General features: G+C 63.0%; 1 protein-coding gene across 3 annotated transcripts in view; it reads left to right on the forward strand.

Moving 5' to 3' along the window:
- NEK6 (NIMA related kinase 6) overlaps nucleotides 1-26,934 on the forward strand; it is a 70,457-nt gene that overhangs the window by 19,572 nt on the left and 23,951 nt on the right. For 2 of the 3 annotated variants that reach the window (XM_070056690.1, XM_008273336.3), the window contains exon 2: nucleotides 18,958-19,076. In XM_070056690.1, coding sequence (XP_069912791.1) covers nucleotides 18,987-19,076 — 90 coding nt within the window. In that variant the 5' untranslated portion in view covers nucleotides 18,958-18,986. Of the gene's footprint in view, nucleotides 1-9,787; nucleotides 9,847-18,957; nucleotides 19,077-26,934 lie in introns of those variants that run through there. The other variant, XM_070056689.1, reaches the window with a different exon arrangement.

Below are 26,934 nucleotides of genomic sequence, written 5' to 3' on the forward strand. Positions count from 1 at the left end.
GATCTGATTGTCTCAGGGTTCCACGAAGCCAGGCCCCCACCCCCGTCCCCCGACCCACTCGGCGGCCCGAGGAGAGCAGGGCCTTCTCTGCCCTGTGCGCCCTGTGTCCCCAGGCCCTCAGAGATGCCTGACAGATGACAGCAGAATGAATCAGCTGCTGTTCTGAGAAGGACCCCAAGGCCCACAGAGGACACGTCTGTCCCTGGGTCACACCACAAGAGCGGACCACAGCCCCTGCCTGTTGGGAGTCAGCTGGGACCTCTCTCCCTAACCAGCTGTGGGCTTGGGAGTCCAGGTGGCCCTGTTGGTGGCCCCACAGGATCCCACTGCCCAAGGAAGCCTCTGGTCCATGCTTGTGGCTTTGGATCGGCTCAGAAAAAGCGTGTCCTGTGACTGCTCCAGGAATCTGGGCATGGAGCCCAGAAAAGAGTGTGTTTCCTGGCTTCCTGAGAACAGGGGCCCACCCTGCCCCGGCCCAGGCGTGCGGAGCGGGAGGGAGGGGAGACGGACTCTGGCCCTGGACGGCGATGGCGGCGTCGGACCTTATCTGAATGAGGCTCCTGCCCACGGTGGCATCAGCCTGAGCTCGGGCAAGTGTGACCCAGTGTCTGCGGTGGCCCCTGGTGTGGGAACAGGGCTCAGGGCTCCTCATGCTCCCAGCACACCGCCGCTCTGGTCGCTGGGGGACAGCCGGAGGCGCGAGTTCTGAGCGAGTAGAACCTGGTGTCCACAGGTCACCAGGGCCACAGTTAGCAAACTCCTCCCAGAGCACCAGGCTTCTGGCCCTCGTCCACGGCTGGGTGCGGGATTATCTGGTGACTTTGAGGAGAGGGGGTCCTCAGGCTTGTGATGTCTGTGCGTGCTGCAGTCACACAATTTGCTCCTCTTCTCACAAGAGGGTCCGGACTTCCTGCTGTCCCACATGCTTTCTGTGTTCATTTTCTCTGCCCGGGACCCAGGGGCTGCCTCGCAGACCGGCCTGGGCGCCATCCAGAGTGCACCTGCCAGGCTTTTCGGAAGCTGCCTCTGCCTAGGTTGGGAGCAGGGTGTCTATTCCTGGGGCTGCTGGACTGAGGGGCTTACAACAACAGAAATCCACGACCCTGCAGTTCTGGAAACCCAGAAGTCAGGGTGTTGGCCGGCCCGGTTCCTCCTGGGGTGAGCAGCCGCGCCGCGCCTCTTGCTGGCTCCTGCCCGTGCTGGCCGCCCTTGCACTCCTTGGCTCGCAGGTGCCTTGCTCCGGTTCCTGCCCCGTCACGTGTAGCCTTTTACCTATCGTGTCTGGAGTCATGTTTCCCCCAAAGTTAGAGACCACCGCGCCCGTGGGAGCCCAGGTGCAGAGACTGCCTTCCCGACCAGGTCACAGATTCCAGGGAGACCTGAGTTTTATGGGGATACCGTTTAGAATGGGAGAAGGAGGAGTGGCTGGTGTTGCCCGGGAGGAGGCTCCTGCACCCCAGGATCGCAGTCTGGGAGGGCTGTGGCTGGGCCCCAGGCAACATCACGTCACCCCCACCAATCGGCTCAGTCCCCTGGGCTGAGGTCCCTGACTCGAGTCCCCCTTCCCTGCACTCAGACTCGTCTGACACAAGTGTCAAGGTCACCTAGGTGAGTGGCTGGCCTGCAACACAGCCCTGCTTTTGTGTTTTTTTAACACAGGCCATCGGCATTGGGTCCTCTGGTAGCATCAGCTGGGACAACTGAGGGCCAGGAGCCTCTTGATGGTCAGCCCTGGTCTCCGGCCCCTGCCGGCCCCTAAGTGTGGGAGAGCAGCCCCTCCTGCCGTTCCTGGCGGCACCAGCCTCCGGCAAGGCCTCCCCTTGCTGTGTGGATGCAGGGATGTCTGGGGGCAGGAGGGGAGGACCCAGGCCCTGCCGGCCCGCCAGCCACCCTTATCTATCTTGGCAGAGGCTCCGTGGTCAGACATTTCCGGTTGGCGTCCTGGCCCGACACCTCTTAGCCGAGGGGACCAGAGCCAAGCATGTCCCAGGCCTCTCTGAGCTGCGCTGCTTCCCTCCTGGGGAGGAGGAGTGAGGACTGGAGCCCTGGCCGTCTCGGGAAGACAGGGTACCGACCGGGGACTTGGAGGTTGCGATGCCTCTGAAGAACCTTCCTTTGCCTGGCGTGGGGCCTGGAGCATAGCAGGCATTTGGCACTCACTCGCTGGAGAAGAGAGGATATCCTGGAGCCCGGTCCGTGAACCATGCCGCTCCTGAGACAGCCTCGCAGCATGGGGTGGGGGGGGTATGTGGACATGTGTGCCTATAGCATTGGGCTGGGGTCACGTACTGCTGGGCTTTCACTCCTCGAGAGACCCATTGAGTCAGATTGGATTTCCCGGCCGTGGCACGCCCTGTTAGTTTCCCAGTGTCCCACCCCTCCACGCACTGCACGCCACTGCCATCATTCCAGCCTGCATCCAACAGCTCAGCCCTGGGCTCTGCCCAGAGCGCGCCCCTGTGCATCCCCACTCGGAGCTGCCTGTCTTGAGCTGCTGCACGCACCGTCCCCCGCGCCTCCACACGCTGCCGTGCAGAGCCGCCCGCACGGCGGGTTGTAGTTCTTGGTTGATGAGAACTGAATCTCTAATCCAGGGGCCCCACTGGTGACAGAGACCCATCCCCCTTGCCTGGCACAGGGTAGGTGCCCAGTACGTGTTTGTCCATTGAGTGAGCAAATAACGGATGTCCTTGGCCACACCACTCCTCTGCCCTGTGCCTCGGTTTCCTGGTCTCAGAGTCCTGGCCGGGGGCTGGTGAGCTTCCTGGAGGCTTCTGTGAGCTGTCCGCTGAGGCCCTGGTCCTCAAGTGAGTGGGCAGGGTGGTGTCCCCGCCAGGACTAAGCTAGGAGTGTAGCAGCGGCCGCGTGCAAGTTTGTTTCGTGGTTGTCCAGTGTCCACACAGCAGTGGGGGCAGAGCTCGGGGGGTTTCTGGGTGTTCGGCACAGATATCACGCTAGTGGGTTCCAGGGCCTTTGAAAAGGCGACCCTGCGGTGGCATCTGTAGCGTAACTCCAACCCAGGTAGCCGGTCCCGCACGGTGAGTCGGGCCCTACCCATGGAGGGAGGAGTGCGCGTCCAGGGCCCGAGACCCAACGTGGCTGCCCTGTAGAACTCTGCCCATCTGTGCCCGGCCAGGGCCCTGCAGCTTCTACGGGGATTCATCCCCAACCGTCCACGCTGCAGGCTGGCACCGGATTAGAAACCCGGGGCCACTGGCATCTCCCAGCCGTGCGAATTTGCTCCCTCCCTCTCCGAGGCCCAGTTTCCTTGTCTGCCGAGTGGCCGCAGCAGCACCCAGCTGACGGGCTGAGCCGGGGCCCCTGTCCCGCAGTGGCGTTAGTGGCTTCGTGGCTGTCCTTAGTGTGCGCAGGCTGTTGGTTGGTGTAAGCCAGGGACTGTGTGTTGTCTGAAGAATCCCGCCTTGGAAGGGCGAGCCTTGTCCTTGTCCAGGTGCGTGTTGGAAGCTTGCTGACCACCCAGCCTTTGAGCCCTCCACGTGGATGCTCCGAGGTCAGGCTCCCTGGGAATCCCACGCACGGCTGGGCTGCTGGTCACGGCCGTGGCGCCGCTTCCACAGCGCGGCCTCTGTCTGGCCATGAATAGACTTTTTTTTCTCTCTTTCTTGGATGCCTGAATGGCAGTCGCCCTCCTGCTGTCCCCAAGGCCGGCCCGGGTCTGGAACTCCAAAACAGACATCACAGTGGGGTCGTCGGGTCCTGCTCAGACCCATGGCTCTCCGCCAGGCTCAAAGAGCTGGGCCGACGGCCGCCATGACCCCGGGAGCCTCTGCAGGCTCTCCCGGGCTGGGGCTGTGCTGAAGCAGTCCGAGTTCTGGGGGAAGGCAGCAGACGGAGTGGCCGCCGGATCCAGGCGGTGCCCAGCGTCTCCAAAGCCAGGCTGGCTGGCTCGCAGCATCCGTGCCACACAGGTGCAGAGCCCAGAGAACAGGAAGCACCTGGGGGTCCGTGCCCCACCCGGGGTTAGGCGCCCAGGTTCCCGATCCCAGTTCTGCCGCCTGTACGGGGCAGTGTGCCGTTATGCCTTGGTTTCCCCCTCCCGTACCATGTACCTGTCTTACAGGTTGTTGGGAGGGTTCAGTAGACTAGGTCAACTAGGTAGGCAGAACGACACTCAGCAGCGTGGTCAATAAAGGAACCTTAGCCCAGGGAGGGCCCGGAGCTTGTCCACGGTGGACGGCCAGAGCTGAGCACGTGATCCCAAGTCTCGTGGACTTCCCTCCCCCCATGCTCCCCTTCTGTCTGACTTTTTCAGCTCTGCCTCTCTCTGCAGAGGAAATCGCGTGACCCTCAGCAGACAGGCGCTCCGACCGCGCTGGCTGTCTGAAGGCTCCAGGGCTGGCTGGGGGCCCTCGCGCAGTTCTCTGCTCACCCTCCCCCACCCTCTCCTCCTGCAGTGCACTGTGGGTCTCTGCTGTCCTAGCAAATTGGAAAACCAACCCCTTGGCAAAGGAATTTGCAGACAGTCGTCCCTGACCCAGCCCCCCTCCCCATCTGCGAAACAGCAGGATGTCCCCTGGCAATGGGGAGGCGGCCCCACCTGCCCGCCGAGGGCTGCTGCGCCGGGCACAGGTCCCCGATAAGGGCTCTGTGGGTGCCGATTAAACAAAAGCCACTGGCCCGTCCTTCCAGGCAGGGAGGCAAAACCGCCCAGCAAGGCCGGCCACCTCCACCAGCCTCCTGGAGTTGGGGGTGCTCTGAGTCAGGGCAGCCGCCCCTTCTGAGCCGCCTGGGGCTAGGCGGGCCAGCAGTGTCGCTCGTCTGTAGACCCGCAGTGTGTTGAGACCGAAGGGCCCAGGAGCTTCCTGATTTTCCCCCCAAACATTTATTTATTTATTTATTTATTTATTTATTTATTTATTTAAAAGGCAGAATTTACTGAGAGAGAGAGAGAGAGAGAGGGCTTCCATCCTCTGGTTCACTCCCCAAGTGGCCGTCATGGCTGGAGCTGGTCTGGTAGGAAGCCAGGAGCCAGGAGCTTCTTCTGGGTCTCCATGTGGGTGCAGGGGCCCAAGGACTTGAGCCATCCTCTGCTGCTTTCCCAGGTGCATTAACAGGGAGCTGGATGGGAAGTGGAGCAGCCGGGACTCAAACCAGCACCCACATGGGATGCCGGCACCACAGGCGGCAGCTTTACCTGCTATGCCTCAGTGCTGGCCTCTGGCTTCCTGATTTGTGCTGAGCACCCCAGCTGTGAGCTCTGGGCACTGCCATCCTAGGGTGTGAATCCTGGCTCCCAGGCAGTGGACGCTGCAGTGGTAGCATCTGTGAGAGGGGTGAGTGAGCCCCACTGGGCACAGGTGGGAGGACGAGTACCGCGCAGGGTGAGCCAGTCCCTTCCCCGGGGATCCAGCTGGGCCCCGCAGGCATTGGTGCGCTCAAGCCTGGAGGCACACCCTTGGTCATCAGGGGCAGCAGTGTCCACAGGGCAGCCCCATTGGTCTTTGGGTGGGGATGCCAGGGCCCAGAGGGGAAAGACCTGGACCAGGGAGGCCGTGGAGCCCAGACTAGAACCCAGGAGCCTGGATCCCGGCGCCCATCCTCCGGTCCTCTGCAGGCTCACATGCAGGTCAGCCTGGCACCTCGGGGGCCGCCTGGCTGGTTCGGCACTCATAGGGGCGCCGCAGTGGCCGCGAGCAGGAGGCGAGGGGCCTGGAGCTGAATCCTGCTTGCTTTCCCCGGCAGACGCCTTGGTAAAATCACACTGCTGAACCCCCAAGTCCTGGTCTCAAAAATGGGCATAATACCCACCTTTCGAGGCTGCCCTGGGGCTGCCTGAAGTGGCCTGGGCACAGCAAGAACTGCCCACAGCAACCACTTGTCATTTGTCACCCTGGGCACCGCTGCATCCACTCAGGGGGGCGCCAGGTGCGGAGTCGGTGCCCAGCGAGTGAGGAGTGAGTGCATGAGCATAGATACCACTGGGTGAGCACCGGTCGTCACCTGGAGAGCACTCCAGGAAGTGCTCTGGTCCTCCCAACTTCTGAGGAGTTTGGGTTTGTTCCCATTTTACAGAGGAGGAAACTGAGCCTCCATAAGTGGAACCCGTCACCTCCGGTCATGTGGCAGGTGGCTGAGGGTCCACTCCTGCCTTCCAGCGCTCGTGCTGTCCCACACGGGGCAGCCCCTGCCCTCCGGTCTGGTGGGGGAACGTTGAACAGTTCTGGGCAGGGGGTTTGTACCTGGCCCTGCCTTGCAGCGTCTGCCAAGTTCCATGGTGTAGATTCCTACCGTAGCTGACTGCAAGCAACATCGTGTATCTCCTGTCTGAAAAAAAACACCTGAAAATTCAGCAAGCAGCCCCCCAGGAGCCAGTGCAAGCCACTCAATGCACCCCAGCCCCTGCAGGCCCCTGGAAGGCCACACAGTTAGGAGCGTTCCCCTGGGCTGGAACCGAAGGCTGGGGCTAAGCCAGTGGCTGTAGATTGGGTGGGGGGACCTGTGCTTCTGGGCCTCAGCCCTCCCCCTGCCCAGGCCCTGCAGCTCCCCGGGGTCTCAGCAGCACACAAGGACGTGGGCAGGAGGCTGAGCCCCTGGGAGGATCTGCAGCAGGGCCACTGAAACCCGCCAGCCCCGCCGGGCGTGACGTTCCTGCCAGGCCAGGAGCAGGGCCCTGTAAACGCTGCGGTGTAACGGGCAGTAAAAGTCGCTGGGAAATAGTGGTTCTCCTAGGACTACTGTCATCTGTGCCGCGTGCCGGAACCGTGAGCCCTGTGATCGTGAGGCACAGTCGTCACGTAAATACATAGGACTCTCTTGATTTTATCGAGACAGTGCCAGCTCAGGTTCTCCATCCTGGTAACTTTGTCGGATGCTCGGCCGTCACTTCCCAGCTGCCAGGAGCATGGAGCAGGAGCCAGGGTGGTGGCCTCTCCCGTCGTGTCAAAAGGGAGGCTCTCAGGCACCTCCTACCAGGTGCACAGGCCCAAGGGACACGGTGGGAGACCTGCGGGGTCCCCCGCAGAGTGGGGTCGGCCTTGTGAGCACTTGCTCTGTGGAACGAGTTGCCAGGTGCATTCTTGCGGACACAGTGCTGTTGGAGAAACAGGGGCGAGCTCTTGTGAATACCTGGGCTGGCTTCGGTCAAAGCCTGCACGACAGCGCCACCAAGTGGGTGCTACCCAGGCCTCCTGTGTACAGAAGAGGGACCAAGGGAGCCGTGACCACATGACTGGACAGGGCCAACCCGGGTTTAAACTCGGGCCCCTCCGCCTCCTCACTGCCTGGTCTGCTACTTCCAGAACAAGTGCGCTGCCTCCCAGAAGCCCCGTGATTGCTTCCCTACAGCAAAGTTAGGCACTGTGCCCTGCCCCTCCCCCCCACACTCCCTTTGCCCCAGTCTACACCGCAGTGTCCAGATAAGGACTCAGACTCAGACCTGCATCTCACGCGTACCCTGCCCCTCTCCAGCTGGGACGCCTGCAGCAAGTCACGTGGCCTTGCTGAGCCTTAGTGTCACCTGTCACAGCCCTCCTTGCGGGTTCACTTTGTGAGCACACAGCTGCCTGTGTCCCTGGCCCAGCACCTGGCACTTAGGGGGTGCTATGCATGTGACCCCCCCCATGCACACACACCTCCTCTGGGACCATGTGTCTAGGGGTCCCCAAGGGCCTGTGGCTCGCTGGGAGTAGAGAGGGCAGTGTGCGGGGGCTAGGGGGCCCCAAAAGTGTTCCAAAGCCAAAGAACAAATCCCCTTAGCAATTTCAGGCCTGGAAGCTCTGGTTTTCCTCTCAGAAACGAGCACATGATTAGATACAGAATCCCCAGCTCAGTTTCAGGGCACCCCAGTGAGTCACAAATCCTCCAGCAGCCTTGTAAAACATCAGCACAAGGCCCCCAGCCCCCACCCCGGAGCCTGCCCCACCCGAGGCCCAGAGGCGGGCTGTGGCCGTCTGCAGACCCTGCAGCGCCGCGGCGAGAGTCCAGGCAGCGGGGGTCCTGGGCCACAGCTCAGGGCTTCCGCGAGGACCCTGACCAGGAAGGCGACACAGGACAATATGGGGATCGCCGTGATGTGGCCCCAGAAGCCGGGATGGTGTGCAGGTGGCAGGACTGGCCGGAAGAGACCATCGCCCAGTCGCCCAGGCATGATGTCGAGGCCCAGGCTGCCTGTCAGGGGTGTTATCTAAATCAGAGCCGTGGGGGACACGGTCTGCGGCCGCCGCCTCCCTGAGGAACGCTGCACACAGCAGGCCGCAGCCGTGGGGCTGGCCTGGCACAGCGTGGCTGCTGAGGGCACCAGCACCTGGCATATGCCTGCCAGGCGGGCCCAGCCGGCAGAGAAGGTGAGCTGGCAGCCGGCCGAGTCTCACTGCCAGGACACGGCAGGGTGCGGCCCCCGGGGTCTCAGCTGCCATATGCCTGTGTCTGTCCCGGCAGCAGTGGAGCGCAGATGGGGCGCGGGGTGGCCTGCCCGGGGCAGAGGTGGCTGTCACCGCGGAGGAGGAGGCGAGCGCTGGTGCCGACTGTTCCTGGCCCGAGGGCCGGCTGGCCTGCAGAGCTTCCCAGAAGGCAGATCCGTCAGGCCGCAGTGTCTGAGAGCACGCTGTGGCCCCTCCCGCCACATCCTGCCCCTCTTCTCGCCACCTGAGGCCCACCCATGGCAAGAAGCTGTCTGTGACAACAGCAGTAGATGCTATTGCTGTCTCTGCTGCCCTTTCTCTCGTGGGGATGCCGGGGCACACGCAGCCCGGGCGGGACTCGAACCCAGGACTGCCGCCTGCCAAGCTCTCACCTTTTTCGGGGCTCAGCTTAGAAAGGAGACACTAGGAGGGGTTGAGCTCTTAGGGAGATGGTAGGCGCTGTGATGCCTCTGAGCACTTGTGGGGCTCCGGGCACAGAAGTGGACCCTCCTCTCTCCCGAGCCCAGACTGGGTTCCTCCCAGCACGTGCTGTCTTGGTGCCTGCTTATGGGTGGGGCCGGGGGAGTCCCTCAGCAGTGGGGGTGTGGTGCTGGTGAACGGAGTCTGTCTCTGGCCAGGCACAGCCGGGCTGTGCTCACAGGCCCGGGCAAGCTCTTGTCCTCCTGCCTCAGTTTCCTGGCATGTACTGTGGACAAGCAGGACTGGGTGATCCCAAAGCGGACTCTGCCCAGCCATCCTGGCTCCGACACTGCCCGGCAGCCGCTGCCATCAGCTTTTAGTCCCGGTGAGCCGCGGGCACGTGGCGGCCGTGACGAGTTCCATGCACCCTGGAGGTGGCAGCCGGAGCTATTTTGGGAGCGGCGTGTGGTGGGGGAGTTTCCTTTCGGCTGCGTCCGGGGATGGCGTCTTTGGAAGGGGAAGTCCCCTCCAGACGGGGCCCCTGGCCCTTCACCATTTTGGCACAGAGGCCCCAGTGTCGCGTGGCCACCCTCCCCCCAGCCCACAGCCCCTCCTAGGAGCTTCCTGGAGCTACACTGACAGGTACCCAGCCTTGGCCTGCCGCCAGCAAGGGGCGCTCCATCACCCTTTGGTGCCCTCTGTGCCCGTGCAAGTGCCCAGCGAGGGACAGGCACATGTGACCCGGCTCCACCTGCTGCTCGTCCGCCCACGGTGCCCTGTGGGGGCTGCCGGCGGGGCCCACGTGGAGTCGCCCCTGGACTTGTCTGGGTGGACAGGGGAGCAGACAGCAGCGCTCTGCTCAGGCCGGGGGTGGTGCCAGGCACTTAGTTGGCTGCAGGAAAGAGAGGAAGCTGGGGGATGAAGGGTGCTCTCCAGGGCCCTGCTGGGGCAGACGCAGGGTGGGGCCAGGCAAACTGGCCCTCCCCTGACCTGGAGTGAGCGGGGAAGGACTCTGGAGTCAGAGCTGTTTACCCAGCTCTCCCTCTGCCACTTGCCAGCCCTGAAGGTGAGTGATTTCCTCAGGGGAGGCTCTGTGTGGAAGGAGAGGAAGGCACGTGGTTAGGCAGAGAAAGCTCCAGGGGCCAGGGCTCTGGGACCAGGAGCAACTGTCTGGGGGAGTCCAGGAAGGCTGCCTGGAGGAGATGTCCCACGTTGGCCCTGAAGGAGCTGCAGGGTTTGCCAGGAGGCAGTCTGGGAGGCAGAGGCTGGAGGAGAGATCAGGCTCATTTCTGGGGAGGGCAGGGCCCCCGGGATGTGGGGGGGGGACCTGCCCGGGGTCTGAGGTTCACACCGAGTGAGCTCCCATCATCCCCAGCTCTGTGTCCAGGCCAGTGACACTGAAATTGAACTTGGGAGAGCATCGATCCGGGTCCAGACGTGGGCCTGGCCCTCTGCCGGTGGCACGAGCCTGCCCAGCTGCCGTGTAACGGGCACTGCAGGCGTCACGGCAGGGCTGTGCTGGGAGGAAGTGGTCAGCAGGTCACGGCTTCGTCTTCGTGAGGGCTGGGGCCAGCCTCAGCCCTGAGCGGTCCCAGAGCCAAGGGCTCTCCCAGACAGAAACCAGATGCCTTGCTGGGTTTAATCACCTGAGGAGGAAGTGAAAGGTGACCGGGAGCCGCCTCGGGCAGGCCCTGCGAGCGCCTGCAGTGTGTGCCGTGGGTGGTCAGGCGTGGCCTGGTGATTCGTGTCTGGTTCGGATGTGTGACCTCGGGGACCCTGTGGGAGGCTGGGAGGAGCCCCCTCCATCTGCTGGTCAGCCGGCTCCCACCGGGTGCCTGCCCTGTGCTGGGGCCTGGGCGAGGTGCCGGAGCGCCAGATGCCCACTGCTCTTAAGGCTGGCAGAGGAGGCAGAGACGTGGCCCAGGACGCAGTCCTGTGTGGACACCCAGCCTTGGCGCCACCTGCCTGCCCACCACGCGCCCAGAGTCCTGGGAGGTCGGGCCGCTCCAGAGGGGACAGCATTTTCCCAAGGTGGCACAGGAGGTGCTGAGCCAGAGGCCTGGTCTTGGTGCCCAAGGGGGGCTTTGCCCGTCAAAGGCATAGGTGGGTCTTGCGGGCCGAGGCTGGCACGTGGCGAGACCCGGAGGCCCAGGATGCTGTGTCGCTGGGGTGGGGGCGGGGGGTCGGAGGGAGGCTCGCGCCAGCTGCACAGAGCTTTCTGACCTGCGGCTTTGGTGGGGACCCAGGGGGTCAGGCTCGTGTGGTGGGCAGACCTGTCGGTGATGGGCTGGTGGTCCAGTCTGCGGGGGCACTGGGCCCGGGAAGGCAGGCAGGAGGGGCTCTGCAGTGAGTAGACCTCTGCATCTGGGGGCAGAGTCGGCACAGGTGTGGGCCGTGAGGGAGGGTGAGCCTGGGTTCCTGCCGAGTCCCTGCACCCACAGAGGTAGCCCCAAGCTCCAGCTCGGGTGTGTCCAGTCTGCAGGTGGTAGGGACCTGGGACTCCAGAGAGCGCCCCAGATGGGAGGGGGGGGGGCAGGCGGGGCAGGGATGCCAGTGAGGGGAGGTAGGTGAGGAGGGTCCCGGGCCCCTGCAGCCCTGAGCCAAGGCCACCCTGGGGGCCGGCTGTGACCGGCAGGTGCTGCAGGCCCATGCCAGGGAGGCCCTGCTGCCCCGAGGAAGGGGACAGTTGGGAGCCCCCGTGCGTGGCCTGGCCCTTCTTCAGGGGCAGCTCCTGGCCTGGGGGCCTGCGCCGTAGAAAAGCTGGACTTTCAATGCTGGGTCGCAGAGCCCCAGGATCTGAGCAGGGTGCAGGGTGGGGGGTGGGGGGAGCCCGAATGGGACCAGTCCAGAAGCCAGACAGTATCTGTGGCTTGTCCCCCCAGCTCCACGGCCCCTCTGCCTCTGAGAGGGGCTGCTTCCTGTCACGGGACTGAATGAGTAACGCCTGCTTATCCCAGGACGACGGGGGCGGGGGAGGGGCCAGGCAGGGGAGGGCTCTGCCGCCAGAGTCCACTCACTCAATCATGGTCACTGGCAGCACCACCAAGGCAGGCTGGTGTCGGCTCTGCCTGTTGCCTGCTGTGTGACCCCCGACCCATCGCTTACCTGTCTGAGCTCTCCCGTCATCCGCACGATGTGGGTGACAGCAGCTCATGCCCAGGGTGCCTGTGAGGCTGGAGGCACCGCGTCAGCCCTGGGGCGTCTGGCGTGCATTGGCTCCGCTCGTGGCACACTGTTGTGATGCCACCCCTCCCCCAGCCAGGCCACGTGCCCCTGGGCTTGCACAGGGACACTAGGGTCGCTTGAGTTTCTTCCCCGGGTTGCCCAGCCCTGCTGGTCTGAGAGGCCAAGGACATGGCAGCTCTCGCCTCTGCGGGCACTTAGACACAGGATAGCCACACTTCTCTGGGAACGGCAGGGTGGGTGCTGGCACCTCCCAGGTTTCTCGGCACCCTTGGTTGTTGGTGCTGGGGCAGCCTGGGGCCCGGCCAATGCCCTGGCGGTGGGAGTTTCTGGATCTCCCTGCTGGGCAGCGGGTCTCCATCTCTGTAGGGGGCATGTGGCAGTGCCTGCCTGCAGGACCGCTCCAGGCCGGCTGATGGCCCTCGACGGGGACATCCGGGAGCCGGCTGGACAAGAGCCGTCGGCCCGGCCGCTGGCACGGGCCTGGGTTTATTCATTGGAGGAGGAAAGGCAGCCACGTGCACATGGGGCTGAACATGATGGCTTCCTGTTTCAGGGAGACCGGTGTGGACAGCGTCCGGCTGAGGCTGACCTCCAAGGGCGTCTGTGGGGTTCAGCAGCACCTGTGAGCCTTCAGCACCCCAGCCCTGCCTCGGTGGACGGGAGGAGAGTGCCGGGCTGACCCCTGCCCTGCACTCGCACTGGCAGGCAGGACGCACTGTGCAGCCCCTCTAGGTGGCGGGGTGGGGCGGACACACACACGCCTGCAACCCCCATGAGGCCCCACCCACAGACCCTGGCACATGTGGGCACTCACACCTTCTCCAGGCAGGCCGGCCCCTCCGCCAGGGCCTTCCTGGTGTCTCGGCTCATCTTGTCCAGGGGACCCTCCAAATAACACATGTGGCATGACGTTTGGCAGGAGACAAAGGAGGGGCTTCTTCCCAGGGGAAGATTCTAGAAAACTGGGGGGCAAGGGTCAGAAAGGTTCCCTAGGGACCTGGGAACCCAGCACAGTATGCTACTGGTTTCTCTCAGGGAGTGCCCAGGCTGAACCCGGGCCCCTGGGTCCCCCCATGCCACTCCCGTGTCAGGAATCACCGAGGTGGCCGGGGCGGCAGACCAGCTCAGAGGTGATGGTTGCGCCGAGGAAGCCGAGCCGTGAGCTGTGTGGCCCTGAGCAGTCCCTGCCCGCTCCGAGCCCCAGTCGCGTGCCTGTATAGGGCAGTTAGAGCGAGCGATGCCCACAGCAGCCGAGGCCTCGTGTTCCACGTCATGGACTGGAGACGCCGTGCTGGGGCAAAACTGGACCGTACAATCGGTTCCTGAGCTGGTCCCTGGGCCCACACCTCGGGGCAGCTGCCGTTGCCCTCCCCTGGGGCTGGGCCCTCCCACGGTGCTGCCCACAGGGCCTTTGCTCTGTGGGGAAGAAAGGCCAGCTTTGAGGTGCCTGCCGCGCGGGGCATTCCAAGGAGTTTTGGCCCCTGGCTTGGCCTGGCAGCCCCAGCCTCGTTGTTCTGCAGCTTGGCAGGGGCGACAGGATTCTGGGGACAGGCAGTTCCCCACACCAGCCCGCCCACCTGTGCCTGCTCCCCACGCCAGCCCGGTGCCTGCCCGCCCAACAGTGCCTGCTCCCCACGCCAGCCCTGTGCCCTCCCGCTCGCCTGCGCCTTCTCCCCATGCCCCAGGCCCCTCCGCCTTGGTCTTCTGTATGTGAACCCTTAAGCAGTTTGTGGCAGGAGTGTCTAGGGTAAGGGCTAGGGTTTCTGTAAGGGAGGGTAGACAGGCAGAGTGCAAAGTCATTGAGATGTGGGTTTGAGTCTCCCCTCTGCAGTGTATGAGCCAAATGGGGTTGAGCCTCAGTTTCCCCATCTGTATAATGGGTTTAGCATCAGCCCGAGGAGGAATGGAAAACACCTGTCCCACTGAAGGTGCTCAGAAGAACCTTCGTCCCCCTTAGAGGGGCCCCTCTGGCACTTGGTATGCAGGGCCTCGAGGAGTCCCCCAGCCCCTGCTTCTCCCTGGGGACTGTCACGAGCGGGTGCCATTTGCTTCTGGACTGAACAGCTCTTAGTAATGTTCCAAAGCCCCAGGAGTCCAGCAGAAATGGCGTGTGGAGTCCCAGAAGCGAAGTCGGGGGGCCCTCTCATGGGGCCTCTGTAGGGAGCCAGCCCCCACCGGCCCAGCCCCCCCTGCGCATCAGCACAGGCCTCATCCTCACATGGAGAGAGCTTGCTCCCAGGGACCCCGCTGGAAAGACAGGTGCCAGACTGCCACTTAAGGACCCAGGAGGAGTGCAGCGTGCTAGTTTAGAGTCTTGGTTCTGCTCCCCTGACCTCTATGACCTGAGCAAATCTCTTAACCTCCTTGTGCCTCAGTCTCCTCTTCTGTGAAATGGGACAGTCACAGACTCCGTCTCCTGGTGGTGGTGTTAAAATGAGATAGAGAATAACCGGGGGCCCTTAAGGGCCCCGCAGTGGGTAGCTCTTCCTGTCATTTTACTGCGGTGACGTCTGACATGGCCTGGGCCTCCCTTGGGATATCCCTGGGCCCCCATGTGAGACCAGGGCGAGTCCCAAGAGGGTGCAGACTGCTGCCCTGGGTCAGCCGTTGGAGGCCCCTTCAAGGCCACACAGGGAAGGCGGCAGTGGCATCCACAGACACCTGCCAGGCTCCTGCCCAGTGGGCCTTGACCAGGTCCGGTTTGCAAGTGATGGAGATGGATTTAAATGCAGGCCTGCTGGCCCCCAGGCTCCTGGGGCTGGGGCTGGGTGAGATGGGACAAGGGAAGGGCTAGGGCAGGCGTTATGGCACAGTGGGTGAGGCTGCTGCCTGTGACACGGCATCCCATGTGGGTGCCGGTTCCAGTCGCTGCTGCTCCGCTTCCAATCCAGCTCCCTGCTAATGGCCTGGGAAAGCAGCGGAAGATGGCCCAAGTCCCTGGGCCCCTGCTCCCACGCGGGAGACCTGGATGGAGTGCTGGGCTCCTGGATTCTGCCTGGCCCAACCCTGGCTCTTGTGGCCACCTGGGGAGTGAACCGGCGGATGGAAGACGTGTGTGTGTGTGTGTGTGTGTGTGTGTCATTCTGACTTTCAAATCAATCAGTCTAAAAGAACCCAAGAAGGATGGGCTGTCCGGGCAGGTGGGCAGGTGGGCAAGGGCGTGCATGGGCTCCGTGCTGCAGCCTTCTGAGATGAAGACAGAACCTCTTCGCTGCAGACAGTTCTCCAGCCTGTCCCTAGAGGTCTCCCCGAGGGCAGAGGGCCGTGAACATGTCACCCCCGAGGGGTCTGGGGGTGCAGCCGGAAGCAGCTAGGAGCCTAGCCTGCAGGAGTCCCGGTTTCATCTTCAAATGCATGCGCATTTTACATTCGGCTCCTTGCGTGCACACTCGTCCTCCTGGGCAATAGGATGCCTGGGGAAGCTGCTCTGCACGTGTCTGTTTATCCTGGGGCCTTTCTTGCCCTCGGTCCTCTACAGTGTCACCCTGGGGGTGCTTCTGCAGCCCAGATGGTAGGGAGACGCCGAGGGCTGCGTGGTTCCATCTGCATTTCAGTACCCGGCTGGGAGACCCCGCGATGCAGGTGCAGCAAGAGGCCTACACCGGGCCAGAGGCCAGGGTGTCAGGAGCCCTGGCCCTCCACATAACCGCAGCCAAGACAATGCTGTGTGTACAGGGCACCAGAGAGACACTGTTTATCTCAACACTGGGCCACTTGGAAAGCTCTTGGGCAGTGGAATTGAAATCAAATCCAGGGCTGGCGTTGGGGCACAGCAGGTTAAGCCACTGCTTGCAAAGCCAGCATTGCCTGTCCCAGGGCAAGCTGGAGTCCTGACGGCTCTGCTTTCAATCCAGCTCTCTGCTAATGCATCTGGGAAGGCAGCAAGTGATGGGCCCCTCGCCCATGTGGGAGACCCAGATGGGGCTCCTGGCTCCTGGCTCCTGGCTCCTGGCTCTGGCCTGGGCCTTGGCTGTTATGGCCATTTTGGAGGTCAACCAGTGGTTGTCAGTTTCTCTCTCTCTCTCTCTCACTCTCATGCTCTGCTTTTCAAATAAATAAATCTTAAAAAGGAAATTGACGGGCCAGCATCGTGGCCTAGTGTGTTAAGCTGCCACCTGCAGTGCCTCTATCCCATCTGGCCACTGGTTCAAGTTTCGGCTGTTCTACCTCTGTTCTAACTCCCTGGTGTGTGCTTGGGAAAGAAGTGGAAGATGGCTAAATGTTGCACCCACATGGGAGACCCAGAAAAAGCTCCTGGCTTCGGCCTGGCCCAGCCCTGGCCATTGTAGCCATGTGGGGAATGAACCAGTGGATAGAAGATCTCTCTTTCTGTCTCTCCCTCTCTCTCTTGTAACTCTTTCAAATACATACATAAAAAAAAAAAAAAAAGCAATCAGGGACCAGTGCTGTGGCATGGTAGGTTGAGCCACCACCTGCGGTGCCGTCATCCTCTGTGGGCGCCGGTTCGAGTCCTGGCCGCTCTTCTTCTGATGCAGCTCTCTGCTGGTGCACCAGGGAAAGCAGCAGAAAGTGGCCTAGGAGCTGGGGCCTCTGCACCTGTGTGGGAGACCTGGCGGAGACTCCTGACTCCTGGCTTCGGATTGGCCCAGCCCTGGCCATTGCAGCCATTTGTCCTGGCTCCTGCCTTTGGTCTGTCACAGCCAGCCATTTCAGCCAGTTGGGGAGTGAACCAGCAGGTGGAAGATTCTCTCTCTCTCTCGCTCTCTCTCTCTTTCCCCCCACCCCCTCAAAGTAGCTCTGCATTTCAGATAAATACAATACAGCTTAAAAAAAATTGAAATCCGTGCATCATTTTTGGAATGTGCATTTTCCGTGAACTTTTTGAAGGTCTGTGTACGTGTGGGTTTCAAACTTTCTTGCGCCCAAATAGACTTTATCTTTCGGCTCGGTTTTCTCGGAACTTGCGAGTGCCCTCCTCCTTCAGGAGCCGCAGCAAACGGCTGCGTCTGCTGCTGAGTTGGCTGCACTTCTGCGAGTTCACAGGCAGGACGCGGCCCTGACGCTGCCAACGCGCCCAGCCCAGGTGCCCCTGCCCCTCGCATCCGCTCCCTGGTAGCCTCGCTTCCTGCTGTCCACTCTGTGTGCTGGAGCGTAGCTTCCCCTGAAACAGCTGGGGGCGGGGGGGCTGGACACAGACACCTGTGTGCAGGTCCTCGAGATGCCTTCTGGGAGCCCAAGGGTCCAGCTCAGAGGGCGAGTCAGATTGGGGGACATCCTTGGACACAAAGGCATCACAGGGTGGGGTTGACCCCGGGGGTGAGGATTCCCACAGCCACACACGGGAGCAGCGTGAGTTCAAGTCCCAGCTCCGGCTCCTGACTCCAGCTTCCTGCCTGTGCAGCCCCTGGAGTCAGCAGATGATGGCTTAAGTAGTTGAATTCCTGCCGCTCACGCGGGAGACCTGGATTGCGTCCTCAGCTCCAGGCTTTGGGCTGCGCGTTGTGGGCACCTGGGGAAGAAACCAGCAGACAGGAGCGCACTCTGTCCTCCTGCCTTTCACACATATAGATGTGAAAAAGCATCGTAGACGGCCCTGGAACCCACCACCGTCTGTTGCTGGACACAGGGTGCAGTGGGGCAGGGGAGACGCAGGCAGTGAGCTCCCCGCGGGCACAGCATCTGTGCACCCTGCCCCTGTGTCGGTGGGGGCGTGGGTTTGCTGGCGAGGAGAACGCGGCGCTGATGGTCAGGGTACAGCGAGCAGGTGCAGGGCGGCAGAGGCAGGGTCTGTCTGAGGGGTGTGACCCTGGGGTTGGGGTCTCCAGCTGCCAGCCCTGAGATGGGGCCTCACAGGCAAGGGCTTTGTCAGGCTGTGCTCCTGGGGCAGCCGGTGGGGGAGTGGGGAGGCGGCGCCGGCACGGGAGACCTGCGGGGCTGTGGGTTCAGCAGGTTGCCCGGCTGGGGCGGGAGACTGGCTCCCATGCTCACCTCCCTCAGGTGCTGGGCCAAGGTCCACCCTGGGGGCAACCTTTCCTGGAGACCCCTGGCTCCCCAGGGTCTGGGCCCCTGCTTGCAGAGGCCCCATCTAGGATGTGGCCAAGTGCAGGGCACCCTTTGGACATCCAGGGTGGGTCTGGCAGAGGTAGCAACAGCCAAGGTCAGTGGCCTTTGGTTCGTGACCCATGGGTGGCCTGGCCCTGGCCCTGGCCCATGGAGGGTGCCAGAGAGGTGCTTACTGGGGCAGTGATGGCCTTTGCCCCCTTGGGAGTGGCTTTTCCCTCACATCAAAGAGGATTGTGGGACTGGAGCCAGCTCTCCACCCCCCCCCCCCCCACAAGGAGCCAAACAGCTTTTTCTGCATGCGGCAGCTCCAGCCTCTGCCTCAGAGATGCTTGCCTGACGGGGGAGGCTGCCTCTGACTCCAGGGTGGAAGCGACGTGGGGACTGCACTCGACGGCTGACGGCCATCAGGACTGCGCGCAGAGCCAGTGCTCAGTCGGGGCGGCTGCTGTGGTTAGAGGACTGGCATCCGTGGCCCTGGGCTTCCCAGGGTGGCGGTGCCTGGCACGCCAGGGCCCAGCAAGGGCGGGACCATGGCCTGCGGCCACTGCCACGGCCCGGCTCACGCCTCTCTCGCCACTACCAGGCTGCCCACCAGGGTTTATGCAGAGGTGGCGATGGGGACAGGGGACAGAACTGTCTCCAAGCAGCAAAGAAGGAGCGGTGGGAGTGAGGCTTGGGAGTCTGGCCAACGTGGCGCTGAGGCCGGTGCCCTCCCCGCCCGCCCCCGGAGCACTGAGCCTTTTCCCTGTGGGGAGCCTCTGGCCGGGAGCATCCTAGCCCCCGAGTCAGGACAGTGAAAGGGAGGGAGCGAGGGGCATCGCGTGCTGGCCATGCTGCTCCAGAGCCGGGTGGCTGTGGCCGGCCACTGCGGGCTCCGCGCCTCAGTGTTCACACCTGTGAAGTGGGGCCGTGAAAAGCCCAGAGTATCCTAAAGAGAAAGTGACCAGGCCCCTGTTTTCTGTTGCAGCCCGTGCCCGTGGGAGGCTGGCATGCAGGATGGCAGGACAGCCCAGCCACCTGCCCCATGGAGGGAGCGCCAACAACCTCTGCCACACCCCAGGGCCCGCACACCCTCCCGACACACAGGTAAGCCCCTCTCCTCTGTCTGTGGAGCATTGAGGAGGCCCGAGCAGCAGAGGTGCGGGGGGCTGCTTTGTCTGATTTCCGAGTCACTGGTAGAAGCCCCTCAGCACCTCCAGACAGAATCTCGTCTTGAATGCCCCCAGGGACGGGGAGCTCACTACCTACCTAGTGAGCCCTTCATTGGATTGAGCGGTGATGAGAGAGGCCTCCTCTGTGCCAGGCCTCGGTCCTGCGTGGGCTCCCACGTGAGTGGGCAGCCTCGGCTCAGCTGGATCAGTGCTGCGTGGGAGGGAGCTCTGGAGGCCCAAGGACAGGGAGGGGCTCAGGGGAACGGGCAGAAAGTTCCGCCTTGCCCTGAGCCACGTCAGGTTCTCTTTTCGTGCAGTCCTGTGTCTGCCCTCATCAGCCTCTCTGGTGCCCGCAGAGCTGCTGGGAACCCTGGTTCCGCGTGCCAGAGCCACCGCCCGCGCTCTCCTGGAAGTGGCTCCGGCCTCGGAGCTGCCCCGCCCGCGCTGCGCCTCTGCACGCACCGTAGGCCGGGCTCAGGATGCCCCGCTCCTGCGCCTCCCTGCGCTGCCTGCACCCGGGTGCTGCCCGGGCTCACTTCCGTGGGTGTGGTTCCTGGCTCTGCCTCCCTTGCTGGACAGAGAACTCCACACTGGGCCAGGCGCAGAGGGAGTGCCCCCTCAGGACATGGCTGCATGGGACCCCGAGCCAGGCCTGCACCCCCAGGGAGCCTCCCCGAGGAGGAGGAGGAGGGCAGACGCCCAGCAGCAGAAACCCAGAGCCCAGTGAGGCTTCCTCCAGGTGTGGCGTGCCAAGTCCCAGCGGGCTCGTCTGGCAAGGTGCCTGGGACTGAAGCCTGTGGGATCCTCTGATCAGCCCACAGCTGATCAGAGCTGTCTTTTTGGTCCAAGGCTGAGGCCTAAATCGGGGGAGACTCGGACACCAACACTTTGCTGTCACAGGTTCCAGGTCCTGGTGGCCATGTCCAGTTGCACAGGTTCACTACTGTGCAAGGCGCCTGGCCAGGGAGGTAGGTGGGTCCGAAATCCTTCCCCTGTGCTCGCACTGTCACCAAGCTGTGCGCCCCGGTGCAGGGCTGCACCAGCCCAAGGCAAAGGGCACCATTGCAGGTGCACACAGAGGTGACGTGTGAGCAGGCAGACGTGTGCGTGTGTGTGTGTGTTCCTGGCCACTTCCCTTCCTGCCAGTGGCTGGGACACGGGGCCCCGTTGCCTGGGTAGAACCTGGGGAGGCCCCAGGCCACGGTGGTCCACCTTCCCACAAGGACTCGGCCCTGATGGCCGGGGGGCAGGGGCCTGCTCGGGAAATGTAGCAATTTGTCATATGAAGTCGTTCACCAACCACCGGATCCCCCTTGATTAATCGCCCAGAATGAGTCGGTTGCATTTCGAGCAATTAGGGTTAATTACAGCCTCATTTGGCAGAGGAGAGAGCCCGTAATGACTTGAGGAGCTGGGCGAGGAAGCCGTGGGCCGCGGCGGCGGGCGCGGCATCTCGTGGCACACGTTGGAGTGGGTAATGACATAGTTAGGTGTAATTAGATCCCATCACTCAGCGTTGGGCGGCGCTGGGCAGCAGCTGACGGGGGCGGGGGGCTGGGGGGCGGTGCTGGTACTGGCAGCATCTGGCCAGTTTGCAGAGCCGGGGCACGTGGCCGCGTGGGAGTGGGAGACGGTCAGGTGCTCCGTCCCCGCTGGGGTCCCGAAGCGTGGCTGTCTGAACAGTCTGGGGAGACATCGTGGCCGAGCCCTGCCTGTCTCCAGATGTAGAGCAGAGAGGCCGCCCGCCCGGACGTCATGGCAGCGCCGTGGCCGGCCATGCTGCTCTCGCCCTGCCACCTTCCCTCGCCTGCCTGGTGGTGTCCGGTGCGAGAACTCTCTGAGCCTCAGCTCAGGAAGCAGCCACGAGGACCCAGCGACACGAGGCAGCGTGGCTGCCGGGGAAGCACTAAGTCGTGGGTCTTACGCTTCTATTTTTAAAGGTCATTCTCGTTTTGGGGCTGGCATTGTGGCACAGTGGGTTGAGCCCCACCTGTGACCCTGGAACCCATGTGAGCGCTGGTTCAAGTCCCGACTGCTCCACTTCCAATCCAGCTTCCTGCTAACGCACCTGGGAAAGCAGCGAGAGATGGCCCAGGTCTCTGGATGGAGTTCTGGGCTCCTGGCTTCAGCCTGGCCCAGCACCAGCCATTGTGGTCTTTTGGGGAGTGAACCATCAGATGGAAGACCTACCTCTGTCTGTCTCTCCTTTCTGTCACTGCCTTTCAAATAATTTTTTTTTTTTTTGGTTGACTGGCAGAGTGGACAGTGAGAGAGAGAGACAGAGAAAGGTCTTCCTTTGCCGTTGGTTCACCCTCCAATGGCCGCCGCGGCCAGCGCACCGCGCTGATCCGATGGCAGGAGCCAGCTACTTATCCTGGTCTCCCATGGGGTGCAGGGCCCAAGTACTTGGGCCATCCTCCACTGCGCTCCCTGGCCACAGCAGAGAGCTGGCCTGGAAGAGGGGCAACCGGGACAGAATCCGGCGCCCTGACCAGGACTAGAACCCAGTGTGCCGGCACCGCAAGGCGGAGGATTAGCCTAGTGAGCCACGGCGCCGGCCGTAAAATATTTTTTTAAAACCATGTTAAAGAGCCCAGCCCTGGGCAGTGCCCCTGGTGTGGAAAGAACGCACATGGGCCGCTTGATCCGTGGTGCTTGTGATCTGTGCTCGCCCAACTCCAGAAGCTTCTCTGTATCCATCCACGCGTGGAAACAGAGCCGTTGCATCAGCGACATTGTGTGGGGAATTCATACGTATTTAGGCAAGTGAACACAATAATAACACGCAAATAGACAAAGACGGGGGGCCGGGGCGAGGTGGCAGCCCCCAGGGGGCAAAGGGATCGGAGAGATGTTGCCCGGTGCATGATGGGAGCAGCGTGTTCCCGAAGCAGAAGGAGCACAGTGCAGGCCCCCAACCTGAAGGCGTGCGCCAGTGGGGGTGGCTGCGGTCCATGCTGCGTGCTTTCAGACCAAGGCTGCAGCAGACGGGGAGCGGGGAGCCCGTGACGGGACGCGCTGGGCATGGGTTTCAGAACGATCCCTTCCCACAGATGGGGAGGGGGCAGTGCCTGGGCCTTCCAGGGGGCCTCCGGGGTGGGGGCTGGCCCCGAGGCGTGTGGAGTTCAGAGACCCAGGTGGGAGGTGGGGTGGAACACCTGCTGCGCTTGGTCACGGAGCGGGAGGTGGCTTGGTGGCGCCTGGGCCTCTCTGTGGGCTCACCCTCCAAGTCTTGGCTGGTTGGACCTGCGAGCTGGAGCCAGGCTTTCTCATCGTGCACCTTGAACTTGGAGAGAGACTGTCCTGGGCAAGCCGCTCTGATTTAGGCAACCCTGGCTTATGTTCATAGGTGTCTTCCCATGCTATGGGGTCGGGGTGGGGGGTCCTGTGAGGCCCAGTACCCCACCCCCACCCCGTGCAGCCACCCCGTGGAGGCCGGAGGCCATCACGGTGAGGTGTGCACCCACAGTGGTGCCATTTCATCCTGCCCCCAGCTCAGGAGGAGCAGGCGTGCAACCTGCCTTGTGCTGTCGAGGGGCGGGGTCCCGAGCGCCCCAGGTTCTCGTGGCCACATCTCTGAGACAGGAGCTGGCTCTGGGCTTGAAATCCAGCTGGCTCGGCTGGAGGGAGCCTGGCCATGTGGGCTCGCTGTAAGCCGTGCCCTTCTTTTGTGCAGAGCACATTGCAAACATAGCGCTGGGGACACAGATCCCGGCTCTGTTAGCAGTCGCCTGCGCGCGGTGTCAGATGTCCTTTAAGGTGAGGCCCCGTGTACAGGAGATGTCACTCTGATGAAGGGTGCTTTCTCCAATCCTCCACGCCATTGCCTGGAGATTAATGATGCATTGCGAATTTCAGGGAGAAAAGGCCCATCCAGTGTAAAGATGATTAAAATTCGGGTCAGAAGTCTGACTTAGTCAGGCTAAATTTTTTAATGAGATTTCAGAAAATTAATTGGGCGAATGCATTTTTATTCTTTTAACATGTAATTTTATGCTCCTGTTTAAAAAAAAAAAGAAAGAAAGGGGTTGTGATGGCTGAGGCTTATTTTGGTTCAAGCATTTTAAACTCAAATTAGCGCAGGTGGGGGTGTTTGTGGCCTAATTTGATGTGACTTGGAGAAGAGAAGCGGGCTTCTGGGCGCTCTCCGGGGGTGGGGCTGTCTGATGCAGCCCGGCGCTCTCGAGGGTGGGACTGGGGTGGAGGTGACGCAGGGGCCGCCGTGGGACTGGGGCGTCGCTCTCGGGTCTGGTCTCCAGCCCCCTCCTTTAGGCCTGCAACTGGCAGCAGCGTGTGGGACAGGTGCCATGAGTTCCGTGTCTCTGTCTCCTCCCCCCAGCCCCTCAACCTCCCTCCTCTGCTGTTGGTGGAGAACAGGGGAGCGGGAGACCCTGGGACACGGGCGTGAGGAGTCAGAAATGGCCCGTGTGGTGTCGCCTCGGCCAGTGGCCCACCGTGCAGCCCTAGAAGGGAGACCAGGGTGTCTGTTGTCTCGCAGGATGCCTTGGCAAACAGCCCCAGGTGGCCGGGCAGCCTGTGTCCCTCACCCGCAGGTGCACCTCGGCCTCACTGCAGTCCCCAAGGTGACTGCCAGCCCCAGGGTCGACTGATGCCCCCCTGGCTCAGGCCAGTGACTGCCGCATGAGAACCCCTTGAGCCTGTGTGCTGGGCCAGGCACAGCCCCACGGCAGGCCATCCCAGTCCGGGGATGGGGGGAGCAGGCTTGTCCTCAGGTTCATTTTGCTGGGGCAGGCGTGCCAGTCACAGTAACGGTGGCTGTGAGAATGAACAGCTCACATTCCTCGGGAGCCAGGCCCCCTCCGTTACTTGGCACCAGCAGCCCACGTACTCTGATTATCCCTGTTACACAGATGTGGAAACTGAGGCCCAGAAGGCCTTGGCCAAGGCTCACAGCCTGGAAGCGGCAGAGTCGAGATTTGAACCCAAGCCTCCAGGCCCACAGTGTCGGTGTCTCTTCCCCGCCGGCAGCCTGTGCGCCGTTTGCCAGCACGGGTCCCAGACAGCGCAGGGTGCAGCAAGCAGCAGGTGGCCAGGTTTCTGAAAGAAGCAGTTGCTCCTCTTGGGGCCAGCATGGCGTGGGCTGCTCGGGCCAGCCCCGGGTCTGCCCAGCTGTTTAGAGGCCCATGGACTCTTGTCCCTCGCACAGGTGACCAGAGCAGAGCTTGCTGGGGGCTGACCCAGGAGGGGAGGGGTCACCTGGTGGTGGCCACACAGAGCAGCCCCCAACCCGGGGCCAGGTCTCGGTTCACCCTCTCCTGGCTACTTGGCACCCAGCAGTGAAATCGGGGTCGGGCTCTGCTGGCCCAGGTGGCTGCCCCCAGAGCCCTGTGTCCCGAGTGACCCCACCTGAGCAGAGGCCACCAAGGACGGGGTCCATCTCAACCCTGGGAGGGCAGCGGAGGCCCCCAGCACACGGTGCTGCCCCCTGCCAGGGCGCTCCTTCCTCTAATTAGGGCCAACGGGTTGTGACAGGAAATGCAAATGTGGGTCATGCATATGCAGATGTGCACTGGAGTCTCCGCCCCACTGTGGCTGGAGTGTCACCTGCATCCCTGGGAGCTGTGGGAGTGCAGGGGACAGGGCAGGGCAGCCTCCCGCTCATCACGGTGGTCCCCAAGCAGCACCTTCCCTGCAGACCCTGCGCTGGGTCCCGGAGGGCAGGACCCCACTCCATGGCACCCAGCAGCGCGAGCCCCACCCTCACTGCCTGGCTATGTGACCGTGCCTCGGTTTCCTCATTTGTAAGGGAGGATGATAGCCCTGGCTTTGCGAGGCTCTCAGGAGATTTCAGGCACCGGGTGGCGAGGCCGGCAGGCGACACACCGTAGGTCCCTGCCCGCCACAGCCCCTGTGTCCTCCCAGTCGGGAGGGGGGGGTCCCCCAGCTGCAGAGCCGCCTGGCTCTGTCTCAGGCCGTGTGGTTCCCACTGCATTCTCAGCAGTGCCTGTGCCACCTTCCACAGCCCCCCGTGTGCCGGGCACTTTGCAGCACCTCCCATTTTGTCCTTGGACCCAGAGCCACCACACAGGGGACACAGGGAGCTGAGATACTCCCCCCCCCCGTTTTTTTTTTTTTTAAAGATTTATTTATTTGAAAGAGTTACAGAGAAGCAGAGCGAGCAAGCGAGAGAGAGAGAGAGATAGGTCTTCCATCCGCTAGGTCACTCCCCAAGTGGCCGCAACAGCCAGAGCTGGGTCAATCCAAAGTTAGGAGCCAGGAGCTTCTTCCGGGTCTCCCACACGGGTGCAGGGACCCAAGGACTTGGGCCATCTTCTACTGCTTTCCCAGGCCACAGCAGAGAGCTGGATGGTTAAATGGAGCAGCCAGGACTTGAACCAGCGCCCATATGGGATGCCGGCATGGCAGGCGGCAGTCTTACCTGCTGTGCCACAGCACCGGCCCCAAGGGGCCCAGGGCCAGGGCACAGAGTGGGGCTCCCATGGCCAGAACAGGAAGTGACTGTCCTGGCCAATCTCGGGCTCTTGATGGAGAAGCAGAGAAGGTTGGGGGCCCGCCTGGCAGAGACAAAGGGCGTGGCTGCCGCAGTCTCTGGGGCCGTGGGGTCGAGTCCCGGCTCCACCATCACCTGTGCAGGCTGGCTGCCGCCCCTCCCCTGCGAACCTCAGCTTCCTGGAACGCAAAGAGCAGTGAGGCCGCTCGCGGGGTGTCCCCGCGGCCCACAGGGCGAGTTCAGAGTCCAGGTGGGCCCAGCTTGTTCGCTGCTGCAGGAAGGAGGCGGCAGGACTGTGCGTGGTGAGGCCTGGCCCCTCCCCGCCGTCCTGGTAGGAGAGCATCCCTCCGAGGTTCCCAGCACGGGAGCTGGTGAGGCCCAGAAAGCCGGGGGGTGTCGTGTGGGGGGCCCGCTCAGAGCCTCCGAGCCGCCTCCCACCTGCACTGCCCACACCTGTCCCTCAGTAGCCATGGCAACAGCCACAGGGCACTACGACGCAGACACTTGGGTTGGCCCTGTTTACAGATGGGGAAGCCGAGGCTCACTGTGGCTTCCGGCGGTGCCCGAGGTGCAGAGTGCCTGTCACACCGTGCTCCCGCGGTCTCCTGCCAGGGCTGGTGGGTCTGTGTGTTGGGGTCCCAGGGGAAGGCGAGTTCCTGAACACGGCCCAGCCCTGGATCCTCCCCCACCTTGGGGGGTCCTGGGCCCAGTGGGAGAGGCACTTTGACCTTGTGAAGTTCAATGGCTCCTTCCTGCCTCAGAGGCGCTCTTGGTGTTTGTGGCCTCACCTCAGCCCCCAGACTGAACCCACCAAACATTTCACGTTTCTGCACACCTACTGTGTGCAAGGCGCCCAGCAGTGACCGGGGCCCAGCCCCTGCCTCGTGTCACTGTCCAGCTGGAGAGTTGGTGCTGGTGCTGTTGATCCTCTGCCGGGAGTGCCAAGAGGGGCTGTGGTAGGAGAGCCGTGTAGGGGCCGTGGGACTCGGGCAGGGCCTACACCGCTCGTGTGTGACGGGGCGGGGGGCAGCTGGTCCCTGCAGAGCCACCAGGAGGTCTCAGGCTGCTTCTTGTCATGGAGCGCAGCTGTCAGGCTGCATCGTCCTCCCCTCCGTGTCTCCCTCTCGGAGGGGCACTGGCCGTTTCTGCACCGGCTTGCAGGGTTCAGGGTCAGGTGTGACTTGGGGAGGTCCAGGCGAGACCTGAGCGGCAGCCCCTGCGGCCCTCCCGAGCCTGGAGCCCTGCGGCCTTTCCCCCCTCCCCATCAGGCTGGCACGCGCTTCCTGGGTGTGCAGGAATCGGGAGTGAGCACGGAGCCGCC

This window comes from Oryctolagus cuniculus, chromosome 1 (genome assembly GCF_964237555.1).
Source record: "Oryctolagus cuniculus chromosome 1, mOryCun1.1, whole genome shotgun sequence".
NCBI lineage: Eukaryota > Metazoa > Chordata > Mammalia > Lagomorpha > Leporidae > Oryctolagus > Oryctolagus cuniculus.